The 18,931-nt window shown below is 40.6% G+C and overlaps 1 protein-coding gene across 1 annotated transcript in view; it reads right to left on the bottom strand.

The window, feature by feature from the left end:
- The window catches only part of GPR176 (G protein-coupled receptor 176), an 82,937-nt gene extending 74,594 nt beyond the window's left edge, over nucleotides 1-8,343 (bottom strand). Inside the window, exon 1 of the mRNA XM_006201634.4 lies at nucleotides 7,382-8,343. Within this exon, the coding sequence (XP_006201696.2) occupies nucleotides 7,382-7,553 (172 nt within the window). The 5' untranslated portion in view covers nucleotides 7,554-8,343. The remainder of the gene's footprint in view (nucleotides 1-7,381) is intronic.
- Between the last annotated feature and the right edge of the window lie 10,588 nt (nucleotides 8,344-18,931).

Genomic DNA, 18,931 nt, shown 5'->3' with positions numbered 1-18,931 from the left:
TGTCATCTGCATATAGTAATAATTTTACATCTTCCCTTTCAATTTGGATCCCTTTTATTTACTTTTCTTGTCTGATTATATTGCTAGGACTTCCAATACTTTGTTGAATAGAAGTGGTGAGAGTGGGCATCCTTGTCTATTTCCAGATTTTAGTGGGAAGGCTTTCAACTTTTCACCATTGAGTATTATGTCGGCTGTGGGTTTATCATAAATAGCTTTTATTATGTTATTTTCCCTCTATACCCACTTTGGTAAGAGTTTTTATCATAAATGGATGTTGAAATTTATCAAATGCCTTTTCTGCATCTATTGAGATGATCACGTGATTTTTGTCCTTTCTTTTTTTTTTTTTTGATGTGTATCACATTGATTTGCATACATTGAACCATCCTTGTGTCCCTGGGATGAATCCAACTTGATCACAGTGTATGATCTTTTTTATGTGTTGTTGGATTCTGTTTGCTAATATTTCGCTGAGAATTTTTGCATCTATATTCATCAAAGATATTGGCCTGTAATTTTCCTTTTTGGTAGTGTCTTTGTCTGGTTTTGGTAGCAGGGCGATGGTGTCTTCATAGAATGAGTTTGGGAGTGTTTCCTCCTTAAAAAATAAGTTGACATGATATAAACACTGCTCTGATTGGGGAGGGTTACATTTCTAATCCTAAACAAAGGAGTTCTATATTTCTTAGCATGCAACCACAGACTAAGGTCCAGAACAAAACAGGACCAGATAAAAGGGGGAAAAAAAAAGACCAAACTTTAAATATGTCTTTCTGCTCCAATGGGCTCATAGCTGTGGAAACATCTGTAAAAGTGAAATTGTTGAAATATGCCTGGAGTTAGCTGTTTTAGATGACAGCAGTTCTTTTTAGAAACAACATTAATGTAGCAGAGTTATGATATAGCCATCATTTATTAGCATCCTAGCAATTTCAAATTACTGATCCTTAACAGAGACAAGACATATTAGCACACATGAAAAGGGGCCTAATTGCTAGACTAGGTAAAGAATCTAGCAAACACAGAAAAAAGCAATTAACTATATTATAAGTCAGCCTCTTTTAATACACTGAATAGGTCATTCATCTCCTCCGTGCCTCTAGGAAAGCCTGTTTCTAGATTACGTTTTTAAAGAACATAAAGTAAATTGCCAGTGGGGAAAATCATTTATTTTCCTCTTATTTACTGCTTGTCAAAGGTTTATGAAAATCCTTCAGTGTGACACTAGTGTCAAAAGTTTCCACAGGATCAACAAGAGTGCCAAGACAATTCAGTGGGGAAAGATGAGTCTTTTCAAGGAATGGTGCTGGGACACCTATATACTTACAGGTAAAAGAATGAATCTGGACCCCTAGTTCACGTATGTACAAAAATTAACATACATGGACTAAAGACCTAAATGTAAAAGCTAAAACTGTAAATCTCTTAGAAGAAAAGAAAAGAATAAATCTTCATAACCTTGGATTAGGCAATGGTTTCTTAGAAATGACACCAAAAACACAAGCAACCTCAAAAAATTTTAGACAGACTGGAGTTCATCAAAATTTAAAACTTTTGTGCTTCAAAGAACACAGTAATAAAATGAAAAGAAAACCCACAAAATGGGAGAAAATATTTGCAAATCATATATCAATAAAGGCCTACTATCTAAAACACACATTTGATCTTTGAAAACAGAGGTTTGAACTGCATAGGTCCACTTATATGCAGATTTTTTTCACTAAATATGTACTACAGTTCTATACAATCCATGGCTGATTGAATCCACGGATGCCAGAATCATGAGTACATAGAGCTGACTAAAGTTATACTTGGATTTTTGACTGCCCAGAGGGTCAGTGACCCTCACTCCCGCATTGTTCAAGGGTCAACTGTATAGGAACTCTTACAACTCAACGACAAAAAAGACAACTCGATTTAAAAAAAGGCAAAAGATCTAAACAAACATTTTCCCAAAGATATGTAAATGGCCAATAAGGACATGAAAACATGCTCAACATCATTAGTCATTAGGAAAAGACAAATCAAAACCACAATGAGATACTTCTTAACATCCACCAGGATGGCTAGAATCAAAAAGACAAATAATAACAACTGTTGGTAGAGATGTGGAGAAATTAGAACCCTCATACGGTGCTGGTGGGAATAGAAAATGATGCAGCCACTTTGCAAAGCAGTCTGGCAGTTCCTAAAAAAGATAAACAGAGTTACCATATGACCCAGAAATTTCACTCTTGCTAAATACCCAAGAGAACTGAAAATATTATGTCCACACAAAAATTACACAAATGTTCAGAGGCGCATTATTCATAGTAGCCACAAAGTGGAAACAACCCAGATGTCCATCAATGAATGAATGAAGAAAGAAAAGGCAGTGTATCCATACAATGGAATATTATTTTGCCACAGGAAAGGAATGAAGTATATGCTACAATATGAATGAAATTTGAAAACATTATGCTAAGTGAAAGAAGACAATTACAAAGAACCCCATATCATATGAGTCCATACAAATGAAAAGTCCAGAACCAGCATATCCACTGAGACAGAAAGTAGATTAGTGGCTGCTGAAGGCTCAGGGTATTGAGGGGAAATGGAAAGCAACTACTAAGAAGTATGTGATTTCTTTGGGGGGTAATAAAAATGTCCTGGAATTTGATAGTAGTGACGGTTGCATAACTCTGTGAATACACTAAAAACCACTGAACTGTATACTATAATGGGTTGAATTGTGTATATACGCATTTTAATCTCAATAAAGTTTTCAAGTTTTCACAACAGAATTTAATTTTCAGAGGAACTGGAAAGTGGAGGCTATACCCTGAGCATCTAGAAAGAAGCAAAAGGTTACCAAATTGTTTAATTCAGATGGAGATCAGATTGATTTTTTGTGCCTAACATCTTACCTTATAAAAGAATGGGGGTGATGCATATATTATGTGGAAATCAAAGGCAACATGAGGCAATTTGAGTCAATACATTAGGAGTTCATCTACCAAGGCTGTTATCTAGCGACCTCATCATTTCATACTGCTTAGGCCAATTCAGGACAACTTACTCTTGATGTAGTCTACTAGGCTTCCAGGTATACCAAAAACAGAAAAAGCAGATATAATAAGGCTGTTGATATTATGTTATTATTTGTTTTAATTATGCCAACATATTATTATATATTGTTATAAGGCTGTTAATACTACATTATTATTGGCTATAATTATGACCAATGTATTATATTATTATACACAATTATTAAAAATCATCCTGTGCAGTTATGAATTCTAAGCACAATTAGTATTAACGTTGTTTCTATCAAACAGTTAACCGAGGAACTCCAACAATTATCCAGTTGTTATCGGTTTAATCAACTAGTATCAAAAGCACAAGCATATTTCTCTTTCAAACAAGTACCATGAACATTGCTGGTGCTCAATATAATTTTGCTTAAAGACTATAAACAATCATAAGCAAAAATGGTGTCTATCCGTATCATCTGTCAAATGAATTCAATAAGTAATTTCCCCCCTCTTTCCTTTGAAATGATTACTGCAATAACCCCTCAACGAATCAGGCAACAGACAGGCTGGACCTTTACTTAGGGTCATCAATTTCACACCCATTCACTACAGACTACTGCTAAGGAAAGGGGAGATAGGTTAAAAATAAGAACCATACATATGATGGTTTGGCAAGAGGAAAGCAGGCTGATTTCTCTCTTTTAAAATAACTTTTAGGGTAGGATATATACTTGTTGGCTATTATCTACAGTACTAATTTCCTTCAAATAAGAGCAATTTATAAAAATCTAAATGCCTCCAATGATGATAACAACCAATAACAAGCAATTTGTGCAGAAGGAGCTTAAAGGTAACAGGCTAGGTCATAACCACTGAGCTTTTTCAAGTCAAAGCGTTACCAGGCCTGCTGTCCCAGAATCATATCCCCTGCCCCTCCCTCAAGCAGAAACCAATTACTCTTATCTAAGTTTCAGGAGAAAGGTGCAAAGCAAAAAAGCAGTAACTTTTTAGAGTTAGAACCAACAAGGCCCAAGATGGTGGAGAATTTGACTTCCAGTGGACCTTTAGCCTCATTATACACTCACTATAATATATTATTAGCATGCTAAATGACACATCCACCAGCACCATGACAGTTGATGACTACCATGACAAAAACCCAAAAAGCCTATACAAGGAATAAAAAGGAGAGTTGCATCAGTTCTGGGTCCAACTCATGAATATTCTTCCCAGTCTTCCCAATTCCCTCCCTTTTACCTTGACCCTCCTGTATATTTGGGTTGAGAAGTTGATTTGCGAACTAAGTCCCTGCTTCTCCATTCTCTGGCCATTGAATAAAGCCTGTGCATCCCAGTCTCAGCATCAGTTTTATTACTGGCCATGGAAATCTGATCAGAAAAAGAACCTCCCTGACCGGAGTGGGGATCTCAGCTGGGCCAGGGCCTGACCAACCCAGTAACAAAAGCACCAGAGAGGGGTCCAACTCTCTAAGTACTTGAATTGTAAATCCAAGAGAATGAGAGAGACAGAAAGATCAACTCTGAGGAGTTAGATCCAAAACACTTATTGGAAATGATGGTTCCAATTATTTTTGAGTATTTGACTTCATATTGTTCACTACTAAAAGTGGTCTTTGCTATCCATATATTTACCAAAGGGCAATCTAAATTATCTGACTCTCTTTCAAAATCTACAATATATCTGAAGATACCCCAAGATGTTACATAAAGAAGGCTGAGAAACACTAGTTTACACAAACCTTCAAAAGTCATTATTTGAATATTATATACAATTCTTAAGTTCATTTCCAACACAGCAAATAATGTTGCCGCTGGTTGGAATATTATAGTCATTCCAAATTGTTGGGGATTTATCCTCATACAGGGCACTAAAACAGTTTTCAAAAAGAGCTGCAAGACACCAATAGCACAAAGGAATTATTTTCACATAACAGTAGGCATCTGGAAATCCCAACGAAAAGTTTTATTTACAGAATGTGGAAAATATATTTGGATTTATTTAAAGGGAAAAACTCACACATCTGTGTTTGGGGGTGGGGAAACAAGTAGATTAAATCAGTGTCATACGCTCTTCTAAATGCTACTTCACCCTTCATTTACTTTTCAGCCTTATCGATTCTTCTGGGATTTTTCTCTATTTTGGGGCTTCATGAAACTATGTCTCCCAAGATTTCTTGCCTTGCAACTGACTGCACATGGTTTTGGAACTTAAACTCGGAGCCTCAACTGGCATTACTAGGATTCAATGACATAGATATGTTTGTATGGGTCAAATCCTCAGAGAACAATGAATCAAGAATACCAGTAACAATTGCACAGGGCAATGTTACTTAACTAAGCTTTTAAGGAAACCAGAAAGGCCTTTCACTTTTGCACAAATTCTCAGACTCTTGATTTCTAGAAATGTAACTATATTTATACTTTTTCTGAAAATAAAAAGTAAATGGAATTCTCTTTTAGCAGGGCCCAAGTCTTGTGCAAGGGGGAATTCTAGCTAGGCCAAGTCAGGCATAACCAAAGATCAAGGGCAAAATTAGTTTCCTCTTTGAAGACATCCACAAGAGCAGTTTTTGCATATCAATTAATGTTCCATGTGGAAAGAGTTGAATTAAGGGCAAATTTACCTAGGAATTCCTGACTCTAATGCAAGTTACAAGAATAGCAAGTACCTCAGAAGCAGAACTAACATTTGTTAAATGTGCACTATTTGCTCTGCCCTTTACATACATGCTCTGTCTTCTACTTCAACAGTACTCAAATTTTTAGAATCAAACTATGGGAAAATGTCTCCCAGCAACATCATTCTTCAGGGTTAAAGTTACCAGTGGAGAAAACAAAATAAAATAACCAAACCATACACACACACACACACACACACACACACACACACACACAGAGAGAAAAATGCAGCCACTTCTACTGCCTCCCCAATAATCTTCACTTTTAGTAACTGGACAATACTAGAATGTAACTCTCAGTAATCTACAGTGCACTGTGCCTGGTACCTAGGAGGTGTTCAATGTTTGTTATTTGTTAAATGAATATTGAAAATATTTGGGACACAAGTTTTTGCTTTGTTAACATGCATTTATAACATATTCACTCATAAAAACATATCTTAACATACACACACTAATCTAGACATAGCCACACTGATGTCAATTCCTGAAAATGCCCTCATGACAAAAAATGGAAGATAAATATTATGCTAGAGTGGGAAAGGATGATGACAATTAGAGAAAGTATGAAGGGAAATTCCAAATACAATTCTTTCACAGTCTTTTTTTTTTTGGTATTACATTGTATTATTTATTCTTTTTATTTTTTTAATTGAAGGATAGTTGATGCTTCATAGTCTTTTTGATGTCAGTTATCCTGGTTTTCACGGAAATTCACAGGTGTCTACAAACAGTAATCTATTTCTACTTTGAAACTTCAAAACTGCTCTTAGCCAGAATATCACACATAATCATGAACAATCTTTTCACATCCTCATAAATGCCACATCAGAGAATTTACACTTGAAGGGAAGGCACATATTTACAGGTAATATGCAATATGTTCAACAAACCCTACAAAGGTGAATACTGACTATCATTCATTTAAAGAGGAGCTACAAGAAGTACCGGTAACTCTCACACTCGTGGACAAACATTTTTACTAACCACTCATTTCAGTTCGTTGATCTTTTCGTCTCCAAACAAGTATTCCTTAATTTGTTGTGTGTGGTGTTTTGGGCTTTTTACCCTGTACTTCAAACAAAACATAGGGAGAGTAGTAGACTGGGACTTTGTTTTGAGGTTTTAAAAAATATGAAGACAACGGAGGTTAACTCCACAGTGTTGTTTACCATCAGGTCGGTGTTCGGAAGAAGCAAACCATTTAAAAACCGCGCAACATAATGCTCTTTCCAAAGAAATTTTATAGACAAGGAATAGATGGGAGCGCAAAACAGATCAGTCATCAGCAACAAAACAGAAGCTTTGTTGCTCGCTATCTGTAAACAAAAGCTCCAGCTATTACAAAGTGGGCACGACCCCGTACCCATCCCAAAGCGTTCCACAAGGGCCGCCTGGAGAAGCTGACCTCCGAGGGGACCAGGCAACAGTCCCCAAGCCGGGACAAAGCCCTACGAACTCTTCTGCTTCCAGCTTAGGGGCTGGAGTCGACCGTCCCTGCTTAACTTCCCTGCAGTTACTCTAGCATGCTTCAACCTCCTTCAACTATCTGCACTGTGCCAGGCACCCAGAAACCTACGGCGGCTCCGGCAACCCCCGATCCCGGGTCTTCGAGCCTGCGCCCTTGGGGAAGCCCACCCTAGAGGCGCCCCCGCGGGCGTCTTACCGAGCAGCGAGCCTATGAAGATGACGACCTGCACGGTGGTGGTGAACTGGCGGTACAGCTGCGCCTCGCCAAACTCCCCGAGCGCGCTGCGGTTGGCATCAGCAGTCTCAGCGCCCGACGCGTTGCGCGGCTCGCTGGCGTTTCGGTAGATCCAGCTGCCGTTATGCCCCATGGCGAGGCTGGGGCTCTTCCCGGGCGCCTGCCTCGGACCCCCGCGCCACTCTCTCCTGCCCCGGGCGCGGAGGACCGCCTGGGTTCCTCGTGGAGTCCTGGAGAACCCGGGGTCAGCCGCGGGTCCCCTCACGTCTCCACATTGCCAGCTCCGGCACCTGGGAGGCGAGGGGGGAGGAGAGGCTTCGCCTCATGCTGGTTCCCTCCTGGGTCCCCGTCAGCGGCCACATGAAGGCGGCACGGTCGGAGCTCGCCGAACGTCGTCCGTCCCTCCTCCTCCCGGGTGGTCAGCGCGGCCAAACCCACTCAGCAGAGAGAGAAACACAGGGGGCATTCAAGGGTCAAGGTGGGCGCTTTCCACTCCCGCCTCCCTGTCAACTTCTGCTCCTTCAACCCACTGAGGGCCGGAGCAGCCCTCTGGAGTCCCCTCTAGCTGACGCGCTCAGTTTCTCTCCTTAGAGGGAAGAGAACATTTGGCTGGAGCCGTTTTTCAGTCTTGTTGGTTTCAAGGCTAGATGGCGCTGGGAAACCCGCGAAATGCCCAAGTCAAATGCTTGGAGCCCCGAGGGGACCCCTGATTCACGGACGGCGCCCGCGGTCCTGGTGAAATGCCCTGAACCTTCTCAACAGCCTCGCCCTCCGCGCCTGGCCGTCCCCCAGGACGCCCGCGCGGTCTCCTCCCGCCCAGCCCCTTGCTGGGGGTTCCCACCTCCCCCCTCGGCGTCGCCTGAAGGGACGCCGTTTCGCAGCCCCTCAGCCTCTGCACGGCCTGTGTCCCCTTTCCCGGCCCCACTCCGGCACTCGGCTGCTGGGAAAGAGCGTCGCGGCCGTGCAGGAACATGGGAGGACGCCCCTAGAGGGGCAGGGACACGGTCTGCGCGACTGCCAGGCTCCCGGCGCGCGCTTCGGGCAGCTGGGGGCGCGCGGCCCGCGAGGAGGTCCCGTGACGCACGTGGCCCCGCCCCCACGCCGAGGCCGCCCCGGGGACGGCGCCATCTTCCACACCCCGTTCCCACAGCCAGTCCCGCCTCGGGATCGTGACCGCCGGGGAACGTGGGAGGCGCGGAGGATCACCGTCCGGCTGCCGTGGACAAGCTCGCGGCTCCTCTGTGCTTCGCTCAGTTTACTTCTGTCGTTAATGCTCGTCACCTGGGGCTGCCGGAGGCTGATAATTCCACGTCGCTGCCACTTGGGCAGGGAGCCCTATCCCTGTCGTCTCCGTCAGGCCTTGGGTGTAGCTGAAGCGTTTCAGAAAGATGGGATTTAAAAATCCAGTGCACGGTTTTCCTGGGCCTTTTTATTGAGTCTCATTTCTAAAACGTACACAATACAACCTGGGTCAGGTAGATTCCGGCAACGAAGAGGTGGGGAGGGAGCAACTTCCTGCAGGCTGCTGCAAACGGTTGGGAGGCGGGAGTGACCAAGTAAACCAGAAAAAACGGTAAAGTAAGAGAAGCCAAATGGGAAAAGGAACGTGTATGGTACTCAGAAAAAGGCTCAAGGGAAAGGAGAAACGGGAATAAAAGTAGAGGGCTTTGGCGTATTAACAGGTGGCACTAGGTCCCAGGACAATAACTCTTTTAAGAATTGATTAAAATTTCAGGGTTATTTCTGGGTTGTCTAAAGGCAGATCCTGCTACCATACACAGTGCTTTCACTGTCTTGTTATTACTCCAATAAATAACCCTTATTACTTACTCTTCTTGAAAGGGCATAGGTCCAAGTCTTGTACATATTTGGATTCTCACAAAACTTGCACTTGCAGTCCTCTCTGGGAGCAGTTAGTTTAGACATTTTAGAGACGAAACGAAGGAAGGAAGAAAGCAAAAAAGAAAGAAGGAAGGAAATGGAGGGGAAGTTAATGATTAATTGTGCTTTCAAAAAAAATAAGCCATTTCCAGTAGTTAAAATCTGTTGTGGGAATCCAAACATCTTTTCAAGATGAACCTCCTTTCACTGTAGTCATTACAAAACAGAATTTATAATAATCATTAAGCAACAGCCAGCACACTCCTTAGGAAAGGTGAGGGGAGAATGCATGAGATGTGTAGTAACAGTTGTAAAAATACCACTTTACCCACCTTCACCTGCCATCCCTATTCAAAACTAATAAAAAGGATTGGGATAAAAATGTAGAAAAGATTGTTCAGTTTTGCAGATGTAAAGAGTGTTTAATAAAGCAAGAAACCTCTCCTTTTTGTATCTTGAAAAGATACCAGTAAATTCTTTCCAGCCTCTATGTTGGTGTTGGGATATGGGGGTTAGTTGAATTAAGAAATAACATAAGCTGAGGTCACCATCATTCTCAGACTTGAGGAAGGACTGCCTTGTGAAAATACAGCACCAAGGAAGAGACTGGAGTAACATTATTTCTTATGGCCCTGTGCTACTCCAGTCTCTTTTTCACTGATTATAAGATAATTTAAGATTGACATAAGAGATTGGACATAGTTTAAATGTGTGTCAAAGTGTATATAATAGTGTTATCTATACCTGTCTGGTCATCACAAACTTAGTGGCTTTAATTACGACAGCAATGTTGGGGGACATGGCAGGCCAGTGTCGTGGGTGGTAAAAGAATTTACCAAAGGCAAAAGTTTAAGAGACAAGGAAAACATTTAATAGCTAAGCTGCTATAGGAAACAGCAGACCGCATAGACAGAGGTGCCTATGTGAGTGCTGAGGTGAACGTGCAGGGCCTTACTGAGGAAGGAGCTGTGAACGCAAAGTGATAAGGGAACAGATTTTTGGTTGGCTGTGAGGTAAAGGGCTTTGGTATATGGTAGGATAGTTGAATTTATGACCCCAAAAGATGAAGACATGGGCTGAGACAAGCCAGGTAGTGCAATTTATGACTCCTATAAGGAGGAAACATGGGCTGAGACAAGTCAGCCTGAGCTACAGTGAGGTTAGCCATTTCCCAGGGCTGTTAATTTTGCTAAGGCAGACACATGTCAGGAAAAGATGTGCTTTATCTTCCACAGAGGAACAGGCAGATGCTGGAAGTTTGGGGTTCACAGGGCCTCAGGAGGCACCAGTTGGCACCAAAAGCAATCACTTAATTTTGCTTACAAATATGCAGTTTGGGCCACTGAAACAGCTTAGCTCTGCTCCACATGGTATCAGCTGGGGCAGCTCAAAGTCCAGGCCGGAGTATGGAAACTGAAGGATTGTTAACTCACATGTCTGGCAGTTGATGCTGGCTATTGTTGGGACCTCAGCTGGGACTGTCAGCTGGAATACTTTTATGTGACCTCTCTGTGTGGCTGCTTGGCTTCCTCAAAGCCTGGCAGCTATGTTCCAAAAATGAGCATCTCAAGATAGACTCCCAAGAGGACAAGGCAGAAGCTGGCTAACTTATATCACTCATCTCAGAAGTCACATAACATCACTTCCACCATACTCTGTTTGTTGAAGCAGTCAAAAGCCACCACATCTAAGAAGAGAGGACAGAGACCACATCTCTCAATGGAAGGAGTGTCAACCGTATTATAAGAAGAGCATGTGAACAGAGATTGTTGCAGTGAGTCTCCAATAACCTGTTCCTTAATCATATACCTCCTGGGATTTGCTTAGGGACTTTTCTTCCTTCTTATAACCATGAGAAAATAGATACGATGCTTAATTTTATGTGTCAACTTAACAGGGCCGAGGTTGTCCATATTTGGCCAAATATTATTCTGAGTGTATCTGTTAAGATATTTCTGGATGGATTAATGTTTGAATCTGTAGATTGAGTAAAGATTGCCCTCAATGTGGGTGGGCCTCATCTAAACAGTTGAAGATCTGACTAGAACATAAAAGCTGAATGAGAGAGGATTCTCTCTCCTGACAACCTTCCATCTGGTATATCAGCTTTTCTCTGCCTTTGGAATCAACACATTGGCTCTTCTGGGTCACAAGCCTGCCGGCTTTCAGACTGGAACACCACCATCAACTTTCTTTTTTCTCAGGCCTTTAGATTGGGACTAGAACAATCTGTCCACTCTCCTGCATCTCCAGCTTGCTGAATGCAGATCTTGGGACTTAGCCTCCATAATCAAATGAGTCAATTCCTTATGATAAATATCTTTGGTAATTTTAAAAAGCCTATGTTCTTTTCTGTTTTTGTTTTTGTTTTTGTTTTTTTCTCTCTTATACTCCTGTGGTATTGTGGGGCAAAATTTGCATATAGGTGCTAATAATAAGTCATTCCATACCTGTAGAATGAAACAGAATCCACTTATGTTCAGAAGAATTCCTAGATTTCAACTGTCCTGGGAATTTATTGAAGCACAGGAAGGGGCTTGGGTCGGGGGAAGAAGAGATGGAATGGGATTTAGGGTAATTGCAAAGTCCAAGGGGAAGGTGAGGAAAGTGAGGAGGAAACTATGGGTTTTATTTTCCCTTCCTTCTTCCCTTTCTTCATTTTCCTCATTGACTGTCTCTTCCTTCTCCTTCTTGTCCCTCCCACCACACCTCACAAGGGCCTTCATGGCGTCTCACTAAAGGTGGAGAGAGGAGAAAAGCTGGGAGTATTTTGTGCTGATAAGCCCAAGCAGCTGCATGCTGAGAGGGGTCCTTATGGCCCCTGGCTACCCTCCTGGAATAGGTGGTTCATTTCCAAATGGCTATTTCTCTGCCTATATAAAAGACATAGACAATGCAAGTTATTATGCAAACATTACTAGTATTCAACAGTATCTTGTTCTCTTCTTCAGAGCACTCAGAGGACTGTTTTTCTCAGCTACCTTTGCAAAGGGGCAGGGTCATGTGGTTATAATGACTAATGATAGGTGAGCAGAAGTGACGAATCATTTCTGGGCTGCAGAGGTGAAAAGCTGTTTGTGATTCTCAAGTCTTGCTGCCCTGCCATTGTGATTGTGGAAGGGGCCTTGTGTTGAACTGGAAGAGCTGAAATATTGAAGCAGCCATTAGTTTCTGAATCACCATATTGGGGAGGGGAGTGCAGAAGCCCTGGAGACCCACCCAAACCCACAGCAAATTTTGTATAAGTAAGAAATAAACCTTTATTGAACTAAACAACCAAGATTTTTGGAGCTGCTCATTATCACAGCATAACCCAGCCTATCCTGGCAGATATAGTTATGAAAAGTAGGGCCTGCCTATTTAAGAGAGCATAGACTTCATTTCTAGGGTATGGAAGGTATTGAGTCAGGACTTAAAAAAAATCTCTGTGTATTCTGGTGGCAATAAGGATATCCCAGGCCCTTGTGAAATGAAAGTGGTAGCTGATAGTAAAGCCTCTGGGCATCTTGGAATTGGACGATTGGGCTTTTCATGTCTAAAAACATACTGGTCTCTGATAAATTTCTGTCATTTAAGGATCTTTTTTGGAGAGTATTTAAGCTTAGTACAGGTGATAACCAATTTTTTTCTCCCTATAAACTCAGATTGTCTCTTTACAAAGGCACACCTACCAACTCCCTCAAAATAAAGAGTCTACTATGGGAGAGGGCGGCAGGGTGCAGCGGAGGCAGCATGATGTTTGTGTCAGCTGGACCAGGATTTGAATGCCTGCGCCCCCATTTTCACTTGTGACACTGGACAGTTACATCCCCTATCTAAACTCAGTTTCCTTCTCTACTAAGTAAGAATAAAAATGCCTATTTTGCAAGCCTGTTTGGAGGACAGTGAAATACCAACTTAATGAAAATTTCTAACAGTATCTGGCACACTGTAGGAAATCAGTAAAGTGTAACTAAGTAATACTGATTCCTGTTTATTGATGCTTAAAGTCAACAAATATCTAAGGAGAAAAAAGCATCATCTTTAAATATTTTGAAGAATGCTCCCTTTGTAGATTTAAATAAATTGTTGCCTAATAGATCCTATTTTTCAAAAAAAATGGGAGGACTACTTACTTTGCAATTAATGAAGGACACAGTGACCTTTGGGGAAATTTTGCTTGAAGATTTAGAAGTCCAAAATTTAGCCTTTACACTATTGGGCTAAATATAGTACTTTATGGTTCTTTATGGTTTGGGGTATGTTAAATAAACATTAAAGCAATTATTTGTTTAAAAGATACTAATACAGTCCTTCATGTCATCTAAATGATCTCACTATGTGGACTGGGAAATAGTTTTCTACGAATATGAATCTATGAGTGTAATTCCTAATGCAGCTTCCCAATTTGTAATAATCCTCCCACCTATGGTTTTCTATTAAACTCATCAAGAATATCTGAGAGGTGGGAGGTTGAATCCCCCTTCCCCCAGAAAGGCGCAGTAATTTCATACACACACACACACACACACACACACACACACACACACACAAACACACACACACACACACACACACAGTGATTATAAAGCAACCTGACTAATTTTTTAATAGCAAGTGTGCCAAAACTAAAATACCCATGAGTATTAGCACTTTTAAAGGAGTCACCTTGGGAAGCTGTTTAACTTTTGAAGTATATCATGATTTCTCCACACTTTTTGGGGACTCTCTTTTATGTTTAACTTCAGAAGCTGGCACAATCTTTCCTTTATCATAATAGGAAACATTCTTTCCCCGATCATAACAAATACGTCTTTTAAGAATAAATTTGATTTTCTTGAAAGAGCCAAAAGTTATCTAGGACGACTTCTGGTGATTTAAGTGATCAAGACAGTATCTTCTTTGCTAAAAGATGCGATCTAATTATGAAATACTACGACTCATAGTCTGACTTGGAAGTAATGGCACAGCTTTGGAATAAAAATATATATTTAACTTATTCCAGAACTTAAAGGACAAATTCATTAAGTATATAAATATGTAAATGCATACAAACCCCACAAAATCATGTTTAAGTCACTAAATAATTTTTATTTCATACATATTTGAGCAGCAGGAGCCACGTTGTTTCTCCTACTTCTGACTGCCAGGCCACAGAGAGGTGTAAGAACAGTTAAGTGCTTTTACCTCCTAGGAGGAGAGGGGAAAGAGGGAAGGGGTGAAGAAGTATTCAAAGGAGTAATGGCTGAAAATTTCCCATATTTGGCAAAAATCATAAGCCTACAGATTCAAGAAGCTGGGTGAGCTTTAAACAGGATAAACCCAAAGAAATCTATACAAAGACACATCACAGCCAAACTTCTGGACACTAAGATGAAGAAAAAACATCTTTAAAAGTAGCCAAAGCAAAAAGCCACTTTACCTAGAGGGGAAAAACAATGTGAATAACAGTGGAGAGCTAATTGAAACCACCAGAAAGTGGGCCAGAAAGAAGAGGCATAACATTTTCAAGGGCTGAAAGAAAAGAACCATTGGCCCAGAATGCTATATCCAATGAAAATATCCTTCAGGAATGAAGGGGATTGTGGTTTTAAAATTTGGGGATAATGACCAACAGTTTGGGAGTTTTTCCTTGGGTAGTTGAGAGTAAACAGCAAGACCAGGAGATGCACTTTAGGGGAGCAGGGAAGACACAGGGAAGTAGAGAGTCTTCCTTGGAGAACTGATCTAAGGGGTTAGGGAGGGCCTGGAGAGTAAGGAAATCTTAGGGTGTCCTGACAAATTGTTTGTCAACCCCAGTTATACAAAAACTCTTACCAGGCTGGATGCCCCTGGAGTTTATAGCTTATCTGCCAGAAGCTTGTCAAGGACCAGTCTTTTCTTTGAAATGATCAGATTTTGCATATCCCAAGCCTGCTGAGTTAATCCTTTATTTCATGTAGGGCAACCAAATGTAATATATGGACTTGTTTGGATCCTGATACAAACAAATCACTGTAAAACAAAATAAAACAACAACCTTTTTTCTTTTAATGGAGTATTGGGACATAACTGACATACAATAAATTGCATATATTCAAATTATAAAGTTGATAAGTTTTGATACAAACTCCTATGAAACCAGCACCACAATCAAGGTAATGAACACATCCATTATCCCCAAGAGTTTCGTCTTGTCTTTCTGGACTCCCTCCCTCTGGCTCATCCCTGTCCTCCTTATCCCAGGCAGCCATGTATCTTCTTTCTATTACTAAATTTGTATTTTTAGAATTTTCTGTAAATGGAATCATACAGTATGTACTCTTTTGTCTGGCACTTAGCCTAATTATTTTGAGATTCATCCATGTTATTACTATATAGATAGCACATTTCTTTTTGTTGCTGAATAGTGTTCCATTGATTGTATTGATACATCTCAATTTGTTTCTACCTCAATTTGTCCATCACTTGTTTATGAGCCTTGGGTTGTTCCAGTTTGGGGGTTTAAGGGGTTATGAACATGCATTTACAAGTCTTTATGTGTTTTCATTTCTCTTGAGTAAATAAATACCTAACAGTGCATAGCTGACTCATATGGTAGGTATATGCTTAGCTTTTTAAGTAAAACTCATGATAGGCCTAAATGTAAAACCTAAAACTATAAAACTTCTAGAAGAAAACATTGAGGAAAATCTTTGTGACCTTGAATTAGGGAAATATTTATTGGATAGGACAACAAAACATGAGTCATAAAAGAAAGAACTGATAAACTGAGCTTATGCAAAAGTAAGAACTATGCTTTTTGGAAATAAAATCACTGTTTTTTTTTGGTCTTTTTGTGTGTGCATGAATGCATTTGTTTTAACATTTTTTATTCATTTATAATCATTTTACAATGTTGTATCAAATTCCAGTGTAAAGCACAATTTTTCAGTTATACATGAACATATATATATTCATTGTCACATTTTTTTCTCCGTGAACTACCATAAGATCTTGTATATATTTCCCTGTGCTATACAGTATAATCTTGTTTATCTAGTCTACAATTTTGAAATCCCAGTCTATCCCTTCCCTCCCTCTGCCCCCTTGGCAACCACAAGTTTGTATTCTATGTCTATGAGTCTATTTCTGTTTAGTATTTATGCTTTGTTTGTGGTTTTTTTTTTTTTTTTAGATTCCATATATGAGTGATTTCATACGGTATTTTTCTTTCTCTTTCTGGCTGACTTCACTTGGAATGACATTCTCTAGGAGCATCCACGTTGCTGCAAATGGCGTTATGTTGTTGGTTTTTATGACTGAGTAGTATTCCATTGTATAAATATACCACATCTTCTTTATCCAGTCATCTGTTGATGGACATTGAGGCTGTCTCCATGTCTTGGCTATTGTAAATAGTGCTGCTATGAACATTGGGGTGCAGGTGTCATCCTGAAGTAGGGTTCCTTCTGGATATATGCCCAGGAGCGAGATTCCTGGGTCATACAGTAAGTCTATTCCTAGTCTTTTGAGGAATCTCCATACTGTTTTCCACAGTGGCTGCACCAAACTACATTCCCACCAGCAGTGTAGGAGAGTTCCCCTTTCTCCATAGCCTCTCCAGCATTTGTCATTTGTGGATTTTTTGAATGATGGCCATTCTGACTGGTGTCAGGTTGATACCTCATTGTAGTTTTGATTTGCATTTCTCTGATAATTAGTGATATAGAGCATTTTTTCATGTGCCTATTGATCATTTGTATGTCTTCCTTGGAGAATTGCTTGTTTAGGTCTTTTGCCCATTTTTGGATTGGGTTGTTCGGTTGTTTCTTAAAAAAAACACTGTTAAGAGAATGAAAATGCAAATCATGTATCTGATAAATGAATTACTTCCAGAATATATAAAGAATTCCCAAAACTCAATAATAAAAAAAACCCAATTTTTTAAATGGGCAAAAGATTTGAACAGACAGAAGACATATGAATGACAAGCACATGAAAAGATGCTCAACATCATTAATCATTAGGGAAATATAAATTAAGACACAATGAGATACTACTACACACCAATTAAAATGTTTAAAATTTGAAAGACTAAGAACAATTACTGGCAAGGATGGAGAGTAACTAGAATTCTCATAAACTGGTGAAAATATATAATAGTACAACCACTTTGGAAAACAGTTTGCCAGGATTTTTTCCTTGTGCAATTTTGACTTTGAAATAATTCCAAGCTTACATAAAAGTTGTAAGAATCATTCAAAGAACTCTCATATATCCTTCATGTAAATTCCCCAATGGTCTAATTCTACACTCGAGTTATTATCATCTATTTTCTGAATCATTTGAGACCTAACTGCATATGTAATAACCTGTTACCCCTTAAGATTGGAATGGATATTTTCTTTCTAATAACAAAGACAGTTTCTGTTTGACCACAGTACAACTATTAATGTCAGGAAATTAACCCTGATAGAGTACTGCCATCTAGTCCACAGACCCCCTTCAAACTTTGCTCATTGTTTTGATTATACTCTTTATAGATCCAGCATCCAGTACAGATTCTAATTTTAGACAAATGGAGATTTTTGAACATAAATTGGGTATTAAATGATGTTAAGCAATTGTTACATTTTTAAGGTGTAAGGACAGTATTATGTTTGTAAAATGTCTTTATCTGTTAGAGATATGTATTTAAGTGTTTATAGAAAAAATGGTATATCTGAGATTTTCTTTGAGATTCACTCCTAGGGAGGTGTATTTTGGTGGGAGGTGGTGCAGAAGGGAGAAGTGAAATAAGATTGACAGGATATCTAAATGTGTTGAAGCTGAGCAATGAGTACAGGGGGGTTCATTATAATATTTCCTGTACTTTTATATATATGTTAAATTTTCCATATTTAGAGTTTTTAATGAAAAAAACCAATGGAGAAATGGGAAGTTTTAAAGGATTGTAGTTATGATCATATTTTTGATTTAGGAACATTACTCTGGCTGCAATAGAAAGAATGGCTTAAAAGTGGGGTAAGAATGAAAACAGTGACTGGTTTCCGAGCTGCTGAAGTCATCCAGGGAAGAGATAATGGTGGCCTGAACTCAGTTAGTGGCACTGGGACGGAGGGTACCAAACTAGGGGGTTGGGGAGTAATGGTCACGTTTTTAGCTCCTGGTCGTCTTCTGGGAAAGCTCAAGGTGAGTCAATAAGCCGCTGGAAAACCCATTAAATTCTGCCCTTAAGAGTTTCGTCTCACTACTCATGCCAGAGTGAAGGAGTTCCAGCAGTCATTTCTGTTAAAGAGATTTATTTCTTGAAAACCAGACCATTTGGCATTATTATCATTCCATTCTAATTGATTTGATTCCCCACGCTCCTGCAGGTTCCTCTGCTCAAGTTCCCCCAGCAGGATGCGGGCCAAGCCTTCCCCCAGCCTCGCTCCTTCGCCTCCACAGTTCTCGCGCTAGCAGCGCTCTGGCCGCAGGGTCTCGCCCACGGGCCCGCCCAGGGCGCGGAGATTGGGCCGGGATCCTACCCACAGGCGCGGAGCCCCTCCCAGTCCCTGACCACCGTCCCACTTCGGCCTTGGAGTTCCGGCAGCAATCCTTCCTCCAAGCCTGGAGCCCCACCCACCCCTGGCCCCGCCCCGGCTGGAGCCCCGCCCCCGGCGTGGAGCCCCGCCCGCGGGCCCGCCC

The sequence above is a fragment of the Vicugna pacos genome, chromosome 6, assembly GCF_048564905.1.
Source record: "Vicugna pacos chromosome 6, VicPac4, whole genome shotgun sequence".
Classification (NCBI taxonomy): Eukaryota; Metazoa; Chordata; class Mammalia; order Artiodactyla; family Camelidae; genus Vicugna; species Vicugna pacos.
This window is presented reverse-complemented; position numbering and strand designations above follow the sequence as displayed.